A 23576-nucleotide genomic window follows, 5' to 3' on the forward strand; every position below is an offset into this window, starting at 1 on the left:
TTCTTCAGTTCTCCGGGGGGTGATACATTCGAATGTGGAAACTGAGCTAATTTAAATGAGTTATCTCTTATTATTTCTTCATCTGCTTTGAGCAGGACAAGATAGAAACAAACTTGGAATCTAATAGTTATACCTCCTCTGAGCATTACAAGCAGTGGGCTTTGGTCTTATTACTCTAATGAAATCGCTGTTGTTCTCTTTTAAAATGTTTATAAGCCTTTGCTTATTCTGATATTGTCTTCCAACATACAGTTAGATTTTACTCCACAGTATTGAGTATTGTTAATACCAAAAATAAAACAGGTTTCAGAAGTGGTTCCCACTCAATAAATTGTATACAGAGAATTAACAAGATATGACAGATTTTGAAAAAAAAACAATGTTTCTTTTCCAGCATGTGCATCACCTTATTAGAAGATACTGATAAAATAGCCAAATTTTAATATTTTTATCCATGTTATAAAATTATGATAAAATTCAAATGTACTATTACAAGAGAATCCTATTACTCAGCTTTTAAATATGTGATAAAATAAGATTTTACTAAAATGATAATAGACTAGAAAGAGCAAAAGAATGGGACACAGCAGACTGTAGTTCTAGTTCCAGACATGTGATTCTAGTGACCTGTGTGATTCTATGTGATCTAGAAAAAGAAAAATAACATCTCTCTGTCCTAGCTTCCTCAACTGTTAAATGCTTAAGTTGGACTAGACAGCTCCCCAAGAAGGTGTTTCAGGGGCTGCATCAGATTGCGGGGCAAGTGAGTTTTTGAAGCACTCTCTGCAACCTAACTCACCAGTCACCACACAGAATAGTTCGGCCTTTATCTGGCTGCCTCTGAAGAAATGCTAAAATTTGAAAAACCAATGGATGAAATCAGTACTTTCAAAAATTTTTTGAAAAACAATAGAACCCTTGAAGTACACTGAGCTCATTTGCAAACCAATGCAAAAAACAATTTCCATGGTCCTTTCAAAGTCTCCAATACTACCATGCTATGATGTATTTCCTTTTATTTTATTTTATTTTTTTAATTTTTTTTTCAACGTTTTTTATTTATTTTTGGGACAGAGAGAGACAGAGCATGAACGGGGGAGGGGCAGAGAGAGAGGGAGACACAGAATCGGAAACAGGATCCAGGCTCCGAGCCATCAGCCCCAGAGCCCGACGCGGGGCTCAAACTCACGGACCGCGAGATCGTGACCTGGCTGAAGTCGGACGCTTAACCGACTGCGCCACCCAGGCGCCCCATGTATTTCCTTTTAAATAACATACTTTTCTCTGAGTGTACTTTATTTTTTATCCATACATTAGGTGCTTAGTAAGTAGTTGGCAGTAAGCTAGAATCATCATGAACTTTACCTCTAACACTGTTTATCACCACCTGCAAGATTTTACAGACTGGAAACTTAGGTTCAACTAATCTAAGTGGTACTGGATTTCACAAAGATAGCCCAGTATAGAACCAGAATCTGAACCTAGTTTGTGTGCATGTGTGCATGTATAAAATTCTCTTCCATTAGGAACTTAACACCTTAGGAAGTAGGTATTCGTCAACAGCATAATTAAATATAAATAACTTTTTATTTGGTCTTAAATTTTGAGCCAATAATTTCTGACAAGTTGGCACAACTCATCAATGTTTCCATATTAAAGATGCTTTCATAAAAATACGTGTTTTTAAAAATCTTCTGGGGCGCCTGGGTGGCTCAGTCGGTTAAGTGACTGACTTCAGCTCAGGTCATGATCTCGTGGTTAGTGAGTTCGAGCCCCGTGTCCAGCTCTCTGCTGACAGCTCGGAGGCTGCAGCCTACTTCAGATTCTGTGTCTCCCTCTATCTCTTGGTCCCTCCCCCGATTTTACTCTGTCTCTCTCTGTCTCTAAAAAATGAATACAAACATTTAAAAAAATAAAAATAAAATAAAAATCTTCTTGAATGATATCACAAGGAAAGCCAATTTAATCATAAAAGATCTTAACTTGATTACCATAAGAAAAACTATTATCCAGTAGCATTTTTTAGATTCCTTGTATTAACAAATAACCAAAAGTGATTTGAAAATGCTTTACTGATCCAGAGATTTCCACTTCCAGGAATTTCCATTAGTATACTTACATATGCATGCAAAGACTTAAGTTCACTGCCATGTATAATTACACTATCAAAACAAGTTCCTAACATATATGTTAGTAAGGGAAGAGGTTGAACGTATTATAATGTTTCTACACAATGGAAGAATATACCACCTTCAAAGAGAATGAAGCAGGAGGGATCTGTTTCAAGAAGCCCAAAGGACCCCAAATAGCTTGAACCCAAATAAAACTACATCAAGACATGCTATAATAAAATTGTACAAAGTCAAAGACAGCAGTTTAAAAACATCAAGAGAAAAGGAAGAAATTACACGCAAAGGAACGCCCATAAGATAATCTTTGGATTTCTCAACAGAAACTTTTCAGGCCAGAAAAGAATGGGATGACATATTCAAAATATTCCAGGAAAAAACCCCATCAACCAAGAATGCTACCTGGCAAAGCTGTCCTTAGGCAATGGAGAAATAAAGACTCCCCCTAACAAATAAGACCTGAGGGAATTCATCACCGTTACACCTGTCTTATAGAAAATGCTGAAGGGAGTTGAGTGGGAATAAGAGAACACTAGTTAATATCATAAAAACATAAGAAGGCAGAGTAAAATTCACTGGTAATGGTAAATACAGAGTCAAAGTTGGATCCTGTCATATGGTAATTTCAATGCATAATTCAACTACAACTCTAGATTAAAAGTTTTTAAAAATACAGTAAAAATAACCATAACTACAGTAATCTTATTAGTTATACAATATTAAATAATAGGTAAATTGTAACATTAACCTAAAATATGAGGGGAAAGAGAAGTAAAAGTGTAAAGCTTAGGAATTCTATTGAAGTTAACTTATTAGTTTAAAATAGAGGGTTATAGTTTAAAGATATTTGATGTGTAAATAAAATATGATAAACAAGGAAAAAATCTGTAGTAATTACACAAAAGAATATGATAAAGAAGTCAAAGCATACTGACAACACGAGACATCAAAACACACAAAAAAGACAACAGGATCACAAACAAGGAACAAGAGATCCATAGAACCAGAAAATGATTAACAAAATGGCACTAGTACGTTGTTACTTATCAATAATTTCTTTAAGTATAAATGGATTAAGTTCACCAATCAAAAGATATAGAAATGATGGTGGAATGCTTTAAAAAAAAAAAAAAAATCCGGGGCGCCTGGGTGGCTCAGTCTGTTAAGCGTCTGACTTTGGCTCAGGTCATGATCTTGCAGTTCGTGGGTTCAAGCCCCACTTCAGGCTCTGTGCTGACAGCTCAGAGCCTGGAGCCTGCTTCAGATTCTGTGTCTCCCTCTCTCTCTGCCTCCCCACCCCCACTCATGCTCTGTCTCTGTCTCTCAAAAATAAATAAAAACATTTAAAAAAAAATTTTTTTAATCCATTGATATGCTGCTTACAAGAGACCCAGTCTATGGCCATATCACCCTGAAAGCGCCCCATCTCATCTGATCTCAGATGCTAAGCAGGGTGGGGCCTGGTTACTACTTGGATGGGAGACAAGAGACCCAACTATAGCCTTAAAGGCACACAAAGACTGAAAGAAGGGATGGAAAGTCATTCAAATAAATGATATCCAAAAAAAAAAGAAAAAAGAAAAAAAAAAACGGTGGCAGCTATAGACAAAAGATACTTTAAACTAACAAATGTAAAAAGAGACAAAGGTGATTATTATATAATGATAATGGGGCCAATGCATCAAGAGGATATAATAATTGTAAATATTTATGCACCCAGGATCAGAGTACGTAAATACATAAAGTAAAAACCAACAGAACTAAAAGGAAAAATAAACAGCAATACCAAATAACAGTTGGAGACTTTAATAACCCACTCTCGACAATCGATAGAACATCTAGACAGAGAATTAATACAGAAAGAAGAGATTTGAAAACTATAGACCAAACAGGCCTAACGTATGCATATCCAACAATAGAATACACATTCTTCTCAAGTGAAAATGGAACATTTTCCATGATAAACTACATGTTAGGCCACAAAACATCCTTAGCAAATTCAAGAAGATTAAACTCATACCATGTATTTTCTCTAGCCACAATGGTATAAAACTAGAAATCATTAACAAGAGGAAAACTGGAAAATTCAAAAATACATGGAAATTAACATTCTTGAATAACCAGTATAGCAAAGAAAAATAAAGGGGAAATTTTAAAAGTATCTTAGACAAACAAAAATGGAAACATAACATACCTTAACTTATGGGATCCAGTAAAGGTAGTTCTAAGAGTGATGTTCACAGCAATAAATGCCTACAGTAAGAAGCAAAATCATGCCAAATAAACAACCCAAATCTACATCTTAAGGAACTGTAATGAGAACAAACTGAACCCAAAGTTAACAAAGGAAAAAACAGAGAAGACTCAAATCAACAAAACTATAACTGAAAGGGAGACATTACAATTGATAACACAGGCATATAAAGAATCATGAGGCTACTATGAATAACTATACACCAATAAACTCAACAACCACAGGAAATGGAAAAATTTTTAGAAACATACAACCTACCAAGACTAAATCAGGAAGAAATAGTCTGAAGAGATGAATCACTAGTAAGGAGATTGATCCAGTAATCAAAAATCTCCCAACAAAGAAAAGCCCAGAACCCGATGGCTTCACTGGTGAACTTTACCAAACATCTGAAGAAGGATTAATGCCAATCCTTCTCAAACTTTTTCAACAACTGAAGAGAAGGGAATACTCTCAAACTCATTTTACAAGGCATGTATCACTCTGATACCAAAGCCAGAAAAGGACACTATCAGAAGAAAAAAAAAAAAAAAAAATACAATATCCCTGGTGAAAACAGATGTAAAAATTCTCAATAAAATACTAGCAAATCAAATTTAGCAGCCGTTTCAAAGAATCATTTGCCATGATCAAGTGGGATTTATACTTGGAATGCAAGCAAGGATAGTTCAACATATAGAAATCAACAATGTGATACACACATTAATAAAATGAAAGAAAAAAATCATATAATCATTTCAATAGATACAGAAAAAGCATTTGACAAAAATGTTTTATCAACAAATATTCGTAATTCATATTCAAATTGTATTATCAACAAATGTTCATAATTAAAACTCTTAACAAATTAGGTATAGAAGGAACATACCTCAACATAATAAAGGCCATATATGTTGGCCATAGCTAATACCATACTCAATAGTGAAAGGCTGAAAGCTTTAGCTTTTCCTTTCAGAAACAAGACAAAGGTACCCACTCACCATTCCTATTTAATAGAAGGCCTACCTATAGCAAACAGGTTAAAAAAAATTTTTAAGGCATCAGAATTGGGGAGAAAAAGCAAAATTGTCTCTATTTGAGATGACATGAATTTATATATAAAAAATAATCCTAAAGACTCAACCAAAAAACTGTTAGAATGATACAAAATTAATCTACAAATATCAGTAATGTTTCTGTACACTAACAATAAATTATGTGAAAAAGAAAGAAAACAATCCCATTTATAATAGCACCAAAACAATAAAATACTTAGGATTAAACTTAACGAAGGAGAAGAAAGATCTCTACTCTGAAAAATACAAGACACTGTCAAAAGATATCAAAGAGGGCACAAATAAATGGAAAAAGGTAACTTGTGTTCATAGAAGGGAAGAATTAATAGTATTGTTAAAATGTCCATACCACCAGAGCTATCTATAAATTCAATGCAATCACTATCAAATCCCAATGGCATTCCTTAAAGGAATAGAAAAAAAATCCTAAAACTTGCATGGCACCACAAAGACCCTGAATAGCCAAGTGCTCCTGAAAAAGAGTAACAAAGCAGGAGGCATCACACTTCCTTATTTCAAGCTATACTATAAAGCTACAGTAATCAAAACAGTATGGTACTGGTATAAAAACAAAGAGATCAGTGGAGCAGAAATGAGAACCTGGAAATAAATCCAAGTATTTATGGTCAGCTAATATTTGACAAGAGAGCCAAAAATACTTAATGGAGAAAAGCAGTCTTTTCAATAAATGGTCTCGGGAAGTTGGATATTCACATGTAAAAGAATGAAACTAGACCTCTAACTTACACTACTCTTAAATATTAACTCAAGGTGGATTAAAGACTTAGGCATAAGACCGGAAAAGATGAAACTCCTATAACAAAGGAAAAAAGCTCTAAGACATGGATCACGGTGATGATTTTTTGGACAGAACACAAAAGCACAAGCAACAAAATAAAAAATATACAAGAAGAGAGCACACCAAACTAAAAAGTTTCTGCACAGTAAAAGAAACCATCAACAAATTAAAAAGACAACATACTGAATGGGAAAAAATATTTGCAAGCCACCTATCAGATAAGGGGTTAAAATCCAAAATATATAAAGAACTCCTAAATTCCTACAACTCAATAGCAAAAGAAAGTCCACTTAAAAATGGGCAGACCTGAATAGACATTTTCCAAATGTCTTCCAAAGAAGATATATGAAAGGCCAACAGATATGTGAAAGATGCTCAACAGCACCAGTCATTAGGGAAATGCAAATCAAAACCACAATGAGATATTACCTCATGCCTATAAGAGTGCCCATAATCAAAAAGACAAGAGATAACAAATGCTTGTAAGGATGTGAAGAAAAGGAAACCCTTATGCAGTTGGTAGGACTGTAAACTAGTACAGCCAATACAGAAAACAGTATGAAGGATCCTTTAAAAAACTAAAATTACACTGAACCTATGGTCCAGCAATTCCACTTTTGAGAATATATCCAAAGGAAACAAAAATACTAACTCTAAAAGATATCTGTGTCCCCATGTTCATAGCAACATTATTTATAATAGCTAAGACATGAAAACTTCCTAAGTGTCCATCAATGGATGAATGGATAAAGATGTGGTGTATACACACATACAATGGAATATTATTCAGCTATAAAAAATGAGAAAATCCTTCCATTTGGGACAGCATGGATGGACCTTTAAAGCATTATGCTAAGTAAAATAAGTCATAAAGAGACAATTATTGTATGATCTCACCTACATGTGGCATATTTAACCAAAAAGAAAATTCCTAGAAAAAGCAATCACACTTGGAGTTACCAGGAGGAAAATGGGGGGAGGGAGAATTGGAGAAAGATGGTCAAAAGGCATAAGCTTCCAGGTATGAGATAAATAAATAAATACTAGAGATGTAATGTACAACAGGGTGACTATAATTAACACTGCTATATGACATATATGAAAGTTGTTACAAGAGTAAATCCCAGGAGTTCTCATGACAGGGAAAAAAACATTTATTTTTCTTTTTTTGATTTCTCTTTTTACTGACTGTATATAAGATGATGGATGCTTACTAAACTTATTATGATAATCATTTCACAATATACGGAAACCACTATGCTGTACACCTTAAATTTATACAGTGTTGTATGTCAATTATATCTCAATATACCTGGAAAATTTAAAAAAAGAATGAGGCAGATTTTATTCATGCTGTGAGTTTATATATATACATATATATATGTGTGTGTATATATATATAGATATATATATAATCTTGTATGTATGCACACAATAACATGTAAAGAGTACCAAAATATGTTTCAGTAAAAACAACATACTAAGCAGTGTGCATGGTACACTCCCATTATAGTTAGTGAATAAAAAAAGGATCTTTATGAACTTGTACATGTTTTTTTTAATTTTTTTTTTTAATGTTTATTTATTTTTGACAGAGACAGAGACAGAATGCGAGTGGGTTAGGGGGAGAGAGAGAGGGAGACACAGAAGCAGAAGCAGGCTCCAGGCTCTGAGCTGTCAGTACAGAGCCTGATGCGGGGCTCGAACTCACGAGCTGTGAGATCGTGACCTGAGCCAAAGTCGGACGCTCAACCGACTGAGCCACCCAGGTGCCCTGAACTTGTACCTGTTGAGATGATTTCTTAACAGTGATTATTTCTTGGAAAGGAGTCTACAAGGATAACAGAAAGGATAGTGATGTTTCGTTGTCTACTTCTCTGTATTATTTGAATTTTTAGGACTTTTGTAATGCTTGTATTACTTTTCAACAGAAACATTATTTTAATTTAAACATTAACATAAAATTGCTATAACAATTGTTCTAACTAAATGGATAGTTTGAAAGGATCCTGTAAAATTTATTCTCTGGATAAAGAGTATTAAACTTTTACCCTTGAATCACAGATCCCATAATTTCATTGTAAATACACTCCCACCAAAATTGGTAAAAATATTTGTTAACAATATAACAAAATCTAGCCAATTCCTTGAATAATTATACAATAAAAATTAGTAAGATCTCAACAAATGCTATTATATTTTACAAGCAGTTCCTTTTTTTAACATTAAAAATCTTTCATTTTCCCAATATTCAACAGACATAATAAGGACTTCATTATTTTTTAATAAATATGGTTTACCACGCTAAAAACACTTTTGGCCCATAAAAGATTTGAAAACATGATTTATACTCATCAGGTTTCAGAAACAAAAGGCGGCTCAAATCATTCCATTTCACTCCTCAGATGAAACAACTGAAACCTGTCAATTAAGGGACCTGCACTAAGTCAGAGTGGGACAAAAACAAAACTGATTTCTCGGTTTGACCTCCAAATGTGCTAATTAGTTTCATTTTTTAAGAAATAATACAGACCAAGTAAGTGAGGCAACGAGGGGCGTTCTGGCTTTCGGTTTCTGAAGGGTGAAAGGACAGAAAATGCTTAGAGCAGATACCTAGACACAAGAGTAAGGTATGGCAGGGAAAGATACAGGAAAAGGACCCAATACTAGACAGTTCCATTCTGGTTCTGAATAAACTAGGAAGCGTAAGAGAAGATAATGATGAATCAATTCTTATTTTTGAAAATGGTTTACATTGGAGGGCTATGTTTGTATCACGGAGAAACAAATACCCACTCGAGGGCAGCTCTAGGGTCAAGGGAATTTGAATGCTAGTCTCTAACAGGAAAATCTATCAAAAGAAAAAGAAGAGTATTCAAACCTCCTTTCATAGCTGTATGATACTCAAGCTACTCAAATCACTCCCCAAAATCTTTAAAAATTTCTAAAAAGGGAGAGAAAGCCTTGTTAATAATGTTTTTCTAACAAGGTAATTTATTTAGTTTACTCTGTGCCAATTCAATACTAAAACACGGTTGGATTTTTTTAATGTATTAAGTGTACACCCTACAGTTTACTGGTATCCTTTTAATAGCATGAATATGGTATTACATTTATGATCTTTTCATAACTTTGTAGATAATTTTCTTATTTAATGACTAAGGATTCTTAAGATAGTTACAACTCATGGTATTTGCTTTATTGGTCTTCCCTATGACCGTATGCTACTGTACCCTTAGATGAGGAATGCAACCAGAGCTCTGTGTTTCTAATGAGGAATGGGGACAGAATTAGTGCCTTTACCTTCAGCTGCTACTGGAGGCCAGCTGCAGGCCTCGTAAGCCATGGTGGATGCAGGTTGGCAGTCATCAAAAGAAACTGCATTTGGGGGTAATCACAAATGAACTTGCTAATAAAGAACTATTTATGTTAAATCAGTGATTCTCAACGAGAGGTGCAGGGATCACCTAAAGGTCCCTTAGACACTTTCAGGAGTCTGCAAGTTCAGAACCCTTTTATAATGAAATATTATTTGCTGTTTTCACTCATCATCATGAATATATGTTAGAATTTTCCAAAGGCTATATATATAATATGTGACAATATATAAAGAAAATGGTCAGCATTTAGAAAATCTACCTAATACAATGAACAAGTACAAAAGTGATATGACAGAGTACAAAAAGTTCACTGATCCATGGCTTCAGATTCCACTCTGCAACAAACCTATAAGAAACACCACTTACTATGTTTTGATCTAGTATCAAAGAGGCCTATCTATCTATCTGAAAAGGCTTCTAAAATGTTCTTCCATTTTCTAACTCCTATAGACATTTGTGTGAGGCTGCATTTTTTAAACATCTATCAACCATAATAACATACAGCAACAGACTGAATGCAGAAGCAGCTTTGAGTATGCAGGTGTCCTCTATATTAAGCCTGACATTGAATAAAACTGCAAATATAGAAAACAATGCCACTCTTCTCTCATTTTTTGTTTAGAAAATACAATATTTTTCATTAAAAAATATTATAACACGTAGTCAGTTGTTTATTATTATTTTTAAATAAATTAAGAAATATAGTTAAATGTTCTCAGTTTTCATTTCTGATATACCCACATAAACAAAAGCTCCTGGGGAAGGGGGGTCTGTAATGTTTAAACATATCAACAGGTCTTCAGACCACAAACTGGGAATCACTGCATTATATAACTAAAAATGTTTTTCTGCTATAAAAGCACACTTTTATATTTTTTGCAGCTTTTTTATACTTTGCTGCAGTTTTATTTAACTATTAAATATTACATATAACTTAATATTTAAGTTAATATATTAAAATGGGGCTACTACTGAACAACTCTATTCAGTAAATTAACTGAAGTAAAAGCCAAAATGATGGTATAAAGCCAACCATAAATGAAGAAATAAATATGTAGTCTGATTTACCTGTCTGCCCCTTTGTACTGAATTAAACAAGTTTAACCATATCAAGCAGTTCTTCATCCCTGGTATATGGTCCATTTTGGGGCAGACCATATCACACAAGGGAAAAAATAGAGGTCATGGGTGGTTGTCTCCACTCATACCTTTGGTTATTTGTCTCCCTAAACATGTATCTACTTCTAAACTACCATGCTCCTAAATCATGGGGACTCTGTGCATTCTCTCAGTTCCATCAACTAACAAAATAAGCCTGCACCCAACGTAGAGAGAGGATGATAGTCAGAGGGATGTTTTTCCACAGCTAAATTATTTATAGGTAACTTGGAAAATGCTTTTTGTCCTGTCCTCTAAAAAGAAAATATAAGTCAAAAGGGAGTAAGAATCATGGCCCGAAATCCTTCCTGGAATGAGACAATCACTAAACAAATAAACAAACCTGCCTGCCATGAGTTCCAGCCTAAGGAACATAAAAAAAGCTACACCAAATGAAACAAAAAACACCATACAGTCATTCTTAAGAAACAGTAGCACAGACCTTAAAGATAGCACTACTATTTCACTGCAATTTCAAGGGATACTCAGGACTTTCCTGGGTTTTAGTTATGTAAAATGAAACACCACAATTGAGCTCCTTGAGGTCTCTTTTACCCAATTAGTGGTACTGACTATAACCTATTGAGTTTGAAGAAAAAAGATTAACCTTGTGTTGGATAAAGTAATAAAGTATGAATAAATGTATGAGGCACAAAAACAAAAGCTAATTTTCATAGTAAATCAAGAAACTCACGAGTACAGATTTCAAATTCTGGATTGATCACTGAGATTACGGAAAATATAATTACAAATTGGGCCAAAGGCTTTAGGAAGTATGAAAAGGTAGGAATTAGCCTCAGGTGGGCTGCAGAGGCTTCTCCATTTAGAAAAGAGTTAGTATGTCAGTACTCACTCTAAATGTTAATGTACTAAATGCTCCAATCAAAAGACCTAGGGTATCAGAATGGATAAGAAAATAAGACCCATCTATATGCTGCTTACAAGAGACTCATTTTAGACCTAAAGACACCTACAGATTGAAAGTAAGGGGATGGAGAAACATCTATCATGCTAATGGTCATCAAAAGAAGCTGGAGTGACCATGCTTATACCAGACAAACTAGATTTTAAAATAAAGACTGTAACAGATGAAGAAGGGCATTATGTCATAATTAAGGGGTCTATACACCAAGAGGATCTAGCAATTATAAATAGTTATGCCCCAATGTGGAGGCACCCAAATACATAAATCAATAAATCACAAACATAAAGAAACCCATTGATAATAATACTGTACCAGGAGAAAACTTCAACACCCCACGTACAGCAATGGACAGATCATATAAGCAAAAAACCAACAAGGAAACAATAACAGATGTATTCAGAACATTTCATCCTAAAGCAGAATACACATTTTTCTCAAGTGCACTGGAACATTCTCCACAATAGATCACATACTGGATCACAAATCAGCCCTCAAGTACAAAAAGAGCAAGATCATACCTTGCATATTTTCAGACCACAATGCTATGAAACTTGAAATCAACCACAAGAAAAAATTTGGAAAGACTGCCAATACTTGGAGATTAAAGAACATCCTATTAAAGAATGAATGGGTTAACCAAGAAATTAAAGAGAAAAGGAAAAAGTACATGGAAGCCAATGAAAATGAAAACATGACAGTCCAAAACCTTTGGGATGCAGCAAAGGCAGTCACAAAAGGGAAGTATGTAGCATCCAGGGATTCCTAAAGAAGGAAAAAGGTATCAAATATACAACCTACCCTTACACCTAAAAAAGCTAGAAAAGAAAGCAAATAAAGCATAAAGCCAGGAAAAGAAGGAAAATAATAAAGATTAGAGCAGAAATCAATGATACTGAAATAAAAAAAAAAACAATAGAACAGATCAATGAAAACTGGTTCTTTGAAAGAATTAACAAAATTGATAAGCCCCTACCCAGATTGATCAAAAGAAAAAGGAAAGGATCCAAATAAATAAAATCACAAATGAAAGAGGAGAGATTGCAACCAACACCACAGAAATACAAACAATAATAAGAGAATCTTATGAGCAATTTTATGCCAACAAATTGGGCAATCTGGAAGAAATGGGCAAATTCCTAGAAACACATACACTACCAAAACTGAAACAGGAAGAAATAGAAAATTTGAACAGATCCATAACCAGTAAAGAATTGAATCAGTAATCAAAAATCCCCCAACAAACAAGAGTCCAAGGCCAGACGGCTTTCCAGGGGAATTCTACCAAACATTTAACGAAGAGTTAACACCTATTCTTTTGAAGCTATTCCAAAAAAATAGAAATGGAAGAAAAACTTCCAAACTCATTCTATGAGACCAGCACTACCTTGATTCCAAAGCCAAAGACCCCACTAAAAAGAAGTACAGACCAATCTCCCTGATGAACATGGATGCAAAAATTCTCAACAAAACACTAGCCAACTGGATCCAACAATACATTAAAAGAATTATTCACTATGACCAAGTGGGATTTATTCCTGGAATGCAGGGCTGGTTTAATATCTGCAAATCAATCAATGTGATACATCACATTAATAAAAGAAAGAATAACAACCACATGATCCTCTCAATAGACGCAAACAAAGCATTTAACAAATTATAGCATCCTTTCTTGATAAAAACCCTCAAGAAAGTAGGGATAGAAGAAACATAATTCACAATCATAAAGACCATATACAAAAGACCCACAGCCAATATCATCCTCAATCAGGATGAGAGCTTTTCCCCTAAGGTCAGGAACATGACAGAGATGTCCACTCTCACCACTGTAATTCAACATAGTGTTGGAAGTCGTAGCCTCAGTAATCAGGCAACAAAAATAAAAGGCATCCAAATCAGCAAGGAGGAAGTCAAACTTTCACTCTTCGTAGACAACATGATATCTACATGGAAAATCCAAAAGACTCCACCAAAAACCTGCTAAAATGGACTCATGAATTCAGCCAAGTAGCAGGATACAAAATCAATGTACAGAAATCAGTTGCATTTCTATACAGCAATAATGAAGCAACAGAAAGAGAAGTCAAGGAATTAATCCCATCTACAATTGCACTAAAACCCATAAAATGCCTAAGGAATAACCTAACCAAAGAGGTGAAAGATCTGTACACTGAAAACTATAGAAAGCTTATGAAAGAAACTGAAGAAGACACACAAAAAAAGGAAAAACATTTCATGCTCATGGATTGGAAGAACAAATATTGTTAAAATGTCGATACTACCCAAAGCAATCTACATATTCAATTCTATCCCTATCAAAATAACAACAGCATTTTTCACAGAACTAGAACAAACAATTCTAAAATTTGTATGGAACCAGAAAAAAACCCAAATAGTCAAAGTAATGTTAAAAAAGAAATCCAAAGGTGGAGGCATCACAATTCCTGACTTCAAGCTGCATTACAAAGCTGCAGTCATCAAGACAGTACGGTACTGGCACAAAAACAGACACATAGATCAATGGAACAGAACAGAGAACCCAGAAACGGACCCACAAATATGGCCAACTGATCTTTGACAAAGCAGAAAAGAATATCCAATGGAAAAAAGACGGTCTTTTCAGCAATGGTGGTGAGAAAACTGAACAGCAACATGCAGAATAATGAAGCTGGACCACTTTCTTACACCATACACAAAAATAAACTCAAAATGGATGAAAGACCTAAACGTAAGACAGGAAGCCATCAAAATCCTAGAGGAGAAAACATGCAACAACCTCTTTTTTCTTGGCAGCAGCAACTTCTTACTTGACATGTCTCTCGAGGCAAGGGAAACAAAAGCAAAAAATGAACTACTGGGACCTCATCAAGATAAGAAGCTTCTGCACAGCAAAAGAAACAATCAGCAAAGCTAAAAGGCAACTGACAGAATGGGAGAAGATATTTACAAATAACATATCAGATAAAGGGTTAGTATCCAAAATCTATAAAGAACTTATCCAAGTCAACACTCAAAAAACAAATAATCCAGTGAAGAAATGGGCAAAAGACATGAATAGACACTTTTCCAAAGAAGACATCCAGGTGACACATGAAAAAACGCTCAACATCACTCATCATCAGGGAAATATAAATCAAATACAAATACAAATCAAAACTACAATGAGATACTACCTTATACCTGTGAGGATCACTAAAGTTAACAACTCAGGCAACAACAGATGTTGGCAAGAATATGGAGAAAGAGGAACCCTTTTGCACTGCTGGTGGGCATGCAAACTGGTGCAGCCACTCTGGAAAACAGTATGGAGGTTCCTCAGAAAGTTAAACATAGAACTACCCTACAACCCAGCAACTGCAGTACTAGGTATTTATCGAAAGAATACAAAAATGCTGACCTGAAGGGGCACATGCACCCCAATGTTTGTAGCAGTGCTATCAGCAATAGCCAAAGTATGGAAAGAGCCCAAATGTCTATCGACTGATGAATGGATAAAGAAGATGTGATATACAGATACAATGGAATACAACTCCGTGATGAAAAAGAATAAAACCTTGCGATCTGCAACAATGTGGATGGAATTAAAGGGTATTATGCTAAGCAAAATAAGTCAGGGAAAGATATCTTATGATTTCACTCATACGTGGAATTTGAGAAACTCAACAGATGAACATAGGGGAAGGGAAGGAAAATAAGATAAAAACAGAAAGGAAGGCAAATCATAAGAGACTCCTAAATACAGAGAATAAACTGAGGGTTGCTGGCAGTGTGTTGGGTGGGGGGATGGGTTAAATGGGCAATGGGCATTAAGGAGGGCACTTGTTGAGAGGAGCACTGGATGTTATATGTAAGTGAGGAATCACTAAATTTTATTCCTGAAATCATTATTACACTATATGTTAACTAACTTGGATTTAAATTTTTTAAAAAATGAAAATAATTTTCAGTATGGTATGACAGCTGAAATAAGACTGATTTGAGCATAGTAGGTTCATAATTACATATTAAATGTCATTTCCAATAGAACTTCAAACACAATATAAATGAAGTAGCTTGTATCTCCCAACCAAACTTTGGGGCTTACAGCTAATTAACTCAACACTCCTAATATTTGAAAGTAAACTGCTAAAACCAAGCTCTTCCTTCATGTGCATAAAATATTCATAACTCCTTGTGAAAATAATTATTACAACAAAATAAGCTTTGAAATTTGAAAATAAAAGTCCAAACATAATTTCCTCATCTAGAAAGAACTGAAAGTATTTACAATTGCTCTAAAGAAAATAAATACTTAGGTATAATCAAAAAAAACCTGTATGGATCTATATCCTGGGAATGATGATTATGAAATAAATGAATATACTGTGTTCAAGAGTAGAAAGTTTCCACATATCAATTCTACACAAATTGATCCATGTTTAATGCATTTCCCATTAAAATCCCAAGAAGGTGTTTGTAGACAAAAACAAGCTTATTCTAAAGTTTATATGCAAAGGCAAAGGACCCAGAATAGTTAAATAGCCAAACTTTAAAAAAAAAAAAAAAAAAAAGCATAACATAAGAGGAATCACTACCTGATGTTAAGGCCTACTATGTCGCCTATAATGAAGAAGTCTGACATTGGCAGAGGGACATATACATACATAGATCAACAGACTACAGAATCCAGAAATAGACCCACAAAAATATCCCCAACTGGTTTTTGACAAAGGTGCCAAATTAAAAGGAAGAAGGATAGTCTTTTCAACAAATGGTACTAGAGTAACTGGGTACCACAGGCAAAAAAAGAAAAAAAAAAAAAGAATCCCAACCTAAACCCCACATCTTATACAAAAATCAACTCAAAATGAACTTGAAAGTAAAATATAGGGGTGCCTGGATGGCTCAGTCAGTTAAGCGCCTGACTCCTGATCTTGGCTCAGGTCATGATTTCACTGTTTGTAAGCCTGAGCCCCGCACTGGGCTCTGTGCTGACAGTGCGGAGACTGTTTGGGATTCTCTCCCTCTCTCTCTGCCCCTACCCCACTCATTCTCTGTGTCTCAAAATAAACTCTAAAAAAAAGTTAAAAATTAAAAAAAAAAAAAAAAGAAAAGAAAACATAAAACCATAAAACTTTTGGATAGAAACACAGTAAAAAATCTCTGGAGCTACAGGCAAAGGGTGATAGAAATAGGCAAGGAATTCTTACATTTGACACCAAAGTACAATCCATAAAAGAAAAATCTAATAAACTAGATTACAACAAGATTTAAAACCTTCCCTCTGAAAGACCCTGTGAATAAGATGAAAAGACAACCTACAGACTGGGAGAAAATATTTGCAAGCCCCACATCTGACAAAGGACCTAGATTACCTAGAATATATAAAGATTCAAAAATCAATGGTAAATGCACCAACAATCCAATTTAAAAATAGGCTAAAAATATGAACATGAATAGAATCTATAGATGGCAAATAAGCACATGAAAAGATATACACCATCAGCCATTAGGAATAATACAAGTTAAAACCACGACACAGCGCTATATACCTATTGGAATGGCTACAGTATAAAAGAGCGAGAACATCAAATGGTGGCAAGGATGTGGAGAAACTGGATCACATATACATTGCTAGTACAAATGTAAAATAATACTGCCACTCTAAAAAGAGAATGGTGTTTCTTACAAAACCAAAAATGTATTTATCATACAACCCATCAAGTACACTTTCAGGCACAGATCCCGGAGAAATGAAAATTTATGTTTACACAAAAAACTGTACAGGAATGCTCATAGTGGCATTATTAGTTAATAGTTAAAAACTGGAAACAACCCCAATGTCCTCCAATGGGATACACCATAACACTCAGTGGTACATCCATACTATGGAATACTACTCAAGAATAAAAAAAGAACACACTATTGATATATACAACAATTTGGATGGAGCTCTAGGAAAAAAAAAAATCTATTCATCTCAAAAGCTTAAATACTACATGATTCCACTTATATATCATTCTTAAAATGACAAATTTAAAGAAATAGTGAACAGATTAGTGGATGTCACAGGTTAGAGTGGAAGGAAGGCAAGAAGGTAGCTGTGCCTATAAAAGTTGGTAGCGCAGGATCCTTGTGATAGAACTGTTCTGCATCTTGATTCTGGTGGTGGTCACATAAATCTACACAAGTGATAAAACTGCAGAGAACTAAACATATACACACACACAAACACAAATGAATTCATGAAAAACTAATGAAACCTGAGTAAGGTTGATGAATTGTATCACTATCAAAACCAATTTCCTGGCTGCAATATTGTAGTTATGCAATATGTTACTGCCGGGGAAATTGGATGAAGGGTATATAGGATCTCTACATATAATTTTCATACAACTGCGTATCAATCTATAATTATCTCAAAATAAAAAGTTAAAAGCACTTTTTAAAATCCAGCAAGAAAAAAAAATTGAGGACCCTATACAGTTAACAAGTATTTCAAAGATATCATTACAGATGACTGATTTTCATGCTCCCAAGTGGGCAGCCACATAATTAACCTCCATCTACTACTCAGAATCCACAGATTTATTTTTCCTCTCTTCCTTCTTTCTCCTCTTTCCCCCAACACCCTATAAACCTCCTTCATAACTGGTTGTAAGAGAGAACCACAGCATATGTGTGTGTATGTATATGTGTGTACAATGCAATGTCATGTTCTCTCTAGTTTTATACAAACATACACAGAGGTGGTTTTTGTTTTTTTTATCATTATTAGCATTCTGTGCTCTTGGTTCCCAATTTCAAACCCTATGATTTGGCACATTTTATACTCCCCTTTAAAAACAATTAAAATGTTTGTTGTTTTTTGTGACAGGAATTGCTTTCAGCCCCTACCTCCAAGCCACCTCAAGGTAAGCGGCCCCTTAAAAAAAAAAAAAAAAAAAAAATGTTTCCGTATGTTTGCTCTGCAGTTTGGGTTGATCACTGGTGAAGCCTACACAATATGGTATCTTCTGTGCACTCAAGCAGAAGATAATAATTGCTAATTTTATAGAGTAAGTTAGATACTTTTTCTAACCACTGATGTACACTCTATTAGTAAGCCACTGCTCCTGGGCTTAGCATTGGTATATTGAACACGGTATACTATACAAAGAAGTACAATAACATACCTTGTATTAAAAACACCCAATTAATACATTGCAGAAGCTAATTTACTTGTAGTTCTGACTTGCCCTTCCTCAGAGAGCTGTCACAGCAGGCATTATTCCCATACTTTTCCCCTACCTTGGCTTTCCAAACTACTCATCAGTTTTAATAAGCCCTGACTCAGGGCTTCTGTTTGATACACACATACACACACACACACACACACACACACACACACACACACACACACACACACACATATTCATGTGTATATTGTATATGCATTTACTTCTATGTAATTTTATCATGTGCACATGATATACATACATATGAGTTAGCATCTAATATAAATTCTCTGTATAACAATCATGGGATAGTACTCTTTTTCCAACTTGTTATAAGAAAAATACCTTTTTTTTTTAAAGTTTATTTATTTAAAGAGAGAGCAAGCAGGCATGCATGCATACACACAGGGGAGGGGCAAAGAGAGGGAGAGAGAGAATCCCAAGCAGACTCCACTCTGTCAGTGCAGAGCTCAATGTGGGCTCAATCCCACAAACTGTGAGATCATGACCTGAACCAAAATCAAGAATTTGGCACGATTGAGCTACCCAGGTGCCACAAGAAAAACACCTTTCTGGGTGCCCGGGTGGCTCGGTCAGTTAAGCATCCAACTCTTGATTTCAGCTCAAGTTATGACTGCATGTCTTAAGATCGAGCCAGCCCTGCATGTACTCAGAACTGGGCATGGAGCCTGCTTCAGGTTCTCTCTCTCCCTCTCCCCTTCTTCCCTTCTCCCACTCATGCTCCCTCTCCCTCCGCCCCTTGCCCACTCACACGCCCTCTCCCTCTCCCTTTAAAAATATAAAAATGAAAATAAAAAAATAAACGTTCTGCTGTATTCTCAGGCTAGTAACTCAACATTCTTCTACCCACCTCTCATGTTAGTTTCTATTTGGGGGGATAAGGATATGCTCTGCTGCCAAAAATGTCTTTTACAAATGTTCAAAGAAATAAAAACAAAGTATTTTTCTTGTGGCATTTCTTACACAATGGCCCCAAATGTCAGTTTTATACACTACAGCTATCAGTGTACTGTTTTCAATTTTAGAGAAACACTCCGGTAATCAAATGATGTATTTACCCAAAATGACTAAGATTCGTGGAATTAAACTCATTCATTCATTAACCTTCCCATTAATGTATAAATTTGTTGTATCTTGCTCTTAAATATACAATCTTAATTTTTTCCTAATCTTCCTCAGAAAGATAATTTTTAAAATATTAAAGAAATAGTTTCATTTCTAAGCAAATCTGAATTTCAATAAGCAGTCTTAACAGAGTATGCTCTTAAATACCCAATGAAAAACGATATCAAAACAGCACAATTAAAGCTGTATAAGTTTTACCTTAATTCTTCTCTCGGTGTCATCTAATTTTAACTCTGCGGAAACCAGTTTCTTTGCCAAATCATCTCGTTCAGGTAGGTGTCTAGCTTCAGAGATCTTTTTCAGTTTCTGCAAGGAAAATTTTGTCCTATATAGTTCTCCTTCAGTATCTTTCACCCTTTTCTCAGTTGCCCGTTCTTTCTCTTGAGATTTTCTTAAGCGTTCTTTGAGTGCTGTAATCTCATTGTTATGATGAGCAATAAGTTGTGAGATTTCATTTTCCGTATCTTCAAACTTATTCAGGGCTTTCTCCTGTCTGTATTGAAGCCTTTTCAAAGCCTTATTTTCTTTTAGCAGCTCAGCTAACTTGACCTGGAGTTCAGTTACTTCATTCTGCAATTCATTGATTTTTAGCAGTCTTGCAGAAAGAACCCGTTTTGTAACAAGATCAGTATCTTTCCGAAGTGGCTCCCTATTGAGGCTCTGGGAGCGAAATCCCACTCGGACTCCCTTTCTGTTTGGTGGATCCTTAGGGCTTGGCTTCCTAGCGGCTAAAAAGGAAACAGTAACAATGTAAAGTGAGAGCCCTACCAATGTAATATTACTTATTCATTCTAACACAAGTGGATCCATAACATTCTTTAATTATATTGTTCCTTAAAAAATGACCTTACAAAATTTAAGTATCAGGTTTTAGAGGTCTTAATATAATGTTAATGTATATAAATATACATATATTTATATACTAATGTTTTTATTAAGAAACATTCAGAATCCTTTTAAGAAAGGTCAAGAATATTCTGACTTATCAAAATGATATCTCAACAGTTTACAGGGAATTATTTTACACTGCTTTAAAATATGGCAGTATGAGTGGTATCCCCCTCTCTCTGCCCCTCCCCCATTCGCACTCTGTCTCTCTCAAAAATAAACATTGAAAAAAAATTTTTTTTTTAATGCCAGTATCAGGCTTTACCGTTTTCAACTTTATAGATAAGATGGCAAGCCAGAATTCAAATATGGTCATCATCACCATTAGCATGGTTTAATAAACACTGGAGAAAACATTGTGATATTCAAGTAATTTATGCCAAGATATTTGGGATTATAATTCAGAATGATGAAATGTACGTTTTCTCTAAATTAACTAGAACTTTTTCTTTATTTGGGGAAAGAAGATTACAACATATTATACAACAAGAAGACTTGGGTTTGGGACTCTGATTTACCACTTAAGAACTTCCTAGGCAATTCGGCTAAATCTTTCCAGGTCTATTTTCCCCACCCATAGAATTAGGATAACAGCACCTATATAACTAGGTTGTTGTGAGGACTAAACAAAGAATTCATATAAAATAGGAAGTTCTCCACAAATATTCTCTGGCACAATAAGAACCTAATCCCATTTATCAGCGATTAAAAATGAAAAACACTTTTAGCAGTACAGTCATGATTTTAAATGCTTGCTCAGGGGCTTTCTTTGTGTAAGGTTCAATCAAAAACATTTGATGCAATTTGAGAACAAGACAAAACCAAAAAACTACACCCTAAAAAATATATGCATATGAAATCCTTAAACTATACATATTAAATAACATTTCGCAAAAATTTGGAATGTCATTATTTATACTAAAAGTTCATTAAACTTAGGCCCCAGTGTACAGAGCCCCTGTCCTTTAAAAGAGGCATCTGGAAGCCTGCCACAGTTGAGAATAATGAACTTTAATCTCCAAGGTGACTGCAGTTTTTAAGAAGGAAATGCATTCCAGATGAAAAAAAAAAAAAAAAGAAAAGAAAAACTAGAAAATTTAACCTTTCCCTACCCATCTCTCTAGTCATGGATACCTTAATTCCATTATATAAACAAGTAATATTTACAATTTACATTACAAAATTTCACTTAAAAAACAGAAGATTCTAATGACTGTGATTTGAATGTGTACTGATTTGGGATTCCAGTTCTAAAAATGTGTGAATACACAAAAGGAAGTGGTAATGATAATAAATGAGGGAAAGCCTATTTGTAACTCTGAAACTACACTACCCAATATAGTAGTAGTCACTAGCCACATGTAGCTACTGAGAGATTTGAAACGTGGGCAGTCCAAACTGAGATCTGGTATACTGTGAAGTACATACTGAATTTCAAACACTTAGTTCAAAAAAAAAAAAAAAAAAAAAGCAAGCACAATGTTCCAAACATAATGTTTTATATTAACTACACTTAGAAACAATAATATTTTGGGGGTGCCTGGGTGGCTCAGTCAGTTAAGCGTCCGACTTGATTGGACTCAGCATTCATGAGATCAAGCTAGGCATCAGGCTCTGGGCTGACAGTATGCAGCCTGCTTAGGATTCTCTCTCTCCCTCTCCCTCTCCCTGTGCCCCTCTCCTATGCACGTTCACTCTTTATCCAAATAAATAAATAAATAAATAAATAAGATAATATTTTGGATATGTTGGTTTAAATGAAGTCTATTATTAAAATTAATTTTACCTGTTTTTCTTTTGTAATATAGTTATCAGACAATATAAAATTGCATGTGTGGCCTACATTTGTGACTTGCATTATATTTCCTGTGGACAGCACTGCTCTAATTTTAAATTGGGGCATCCATCATTTCAATTTTCTTTCTTTCCCAACATACTGAGTTAGTAACAGTTTTGGTATCCATATACTATTATGGAATATGTACTCAACTCTTAGAATGACAGAAACTTTATACATAAAAATAATTATAAAGATGAGTATTAATTCTTCCAAATTTCTGTTTTATGTATAAAATCATATTACTCAGCAAACAAGATTTCATACAAATAGAAACTTATTTGAAAAGTTAAAGCCTACATAAGAATCGACAGAATTTTCCTCTAATATACTTCAGCTATTCAGTCAAACAGAAAGGCCTTCCAAAACCAACTTTTTCACATCCTAATAACTGGAACATTGATTTACAGCATATTCTATTCATATGACTAAAAACTGATCATAAAAAGGACACTTAACCTAATTCAAAAATATTTCCTAAATGCCATTTACTTATTTTCATTTTTAAAACTATCAAGATGAAATACAGTGCTAATTCAAGTGAGAAAAGAAAAGATGATTGACTGTCATGTATATCACTCTTCATTTGCCCCTTGCTAAGTCAGTATGAAAAAGAGGGTGAGAAAGTATTGCTTTTTTTCTTCCTTCAGGTGATAAAAATAAAATAGGACTCCTTTAAAAAACATGCAGTAAAAAAAAATGTAGTAAAGATGAATTACATATCTATAAAAAAACTTGATATTTATATTATTGGTAACACACGAAATAGAAAACATATATAACATGTAATATACAAACATGTATAACCTAAA

The 23576-nt window shown here is 34.5% G+C and overlaps 1 protein-coding gene across 2 annotated transcripts in view; it reads right to left on the minus strand.

Annotated features, from left to right (window-relative positions):
* The window catches only part of LCA5 (lebercilin LCA5), a 68305-nt gene that overhangs the window by 31390 nt on the left and 13339 nt on the right, over window positions 1-23576 (minus strand). For both annotated transcript variants that reach the window (XM_042939216.1, XM_042939217.1), the window contains exon 3: window positions 20238-20767. In XM_042939216.1, coding sequence (XP_042795150.1) covers window positions 20238-20767 — 530 coding nt within the window. The remainder of the gene's footprint in view (window positions 1-20237; window positions 20768-23576) is intronic.

This window comes from Panthera leo, chromosome B2, assembly GCF_018350215.1.
Source record: "Panthera leo isolate Ple1 chromosome B2, P.leo_Ple1_pat1.1, whole genome shotgun sequence".
NCBI classification, from domain to species: domain Eukaryota; kingdom Metazoa; phylum Chordata; class Mammalia; order Carnivora; family Felidae; genus Panthera; species Panthera leo.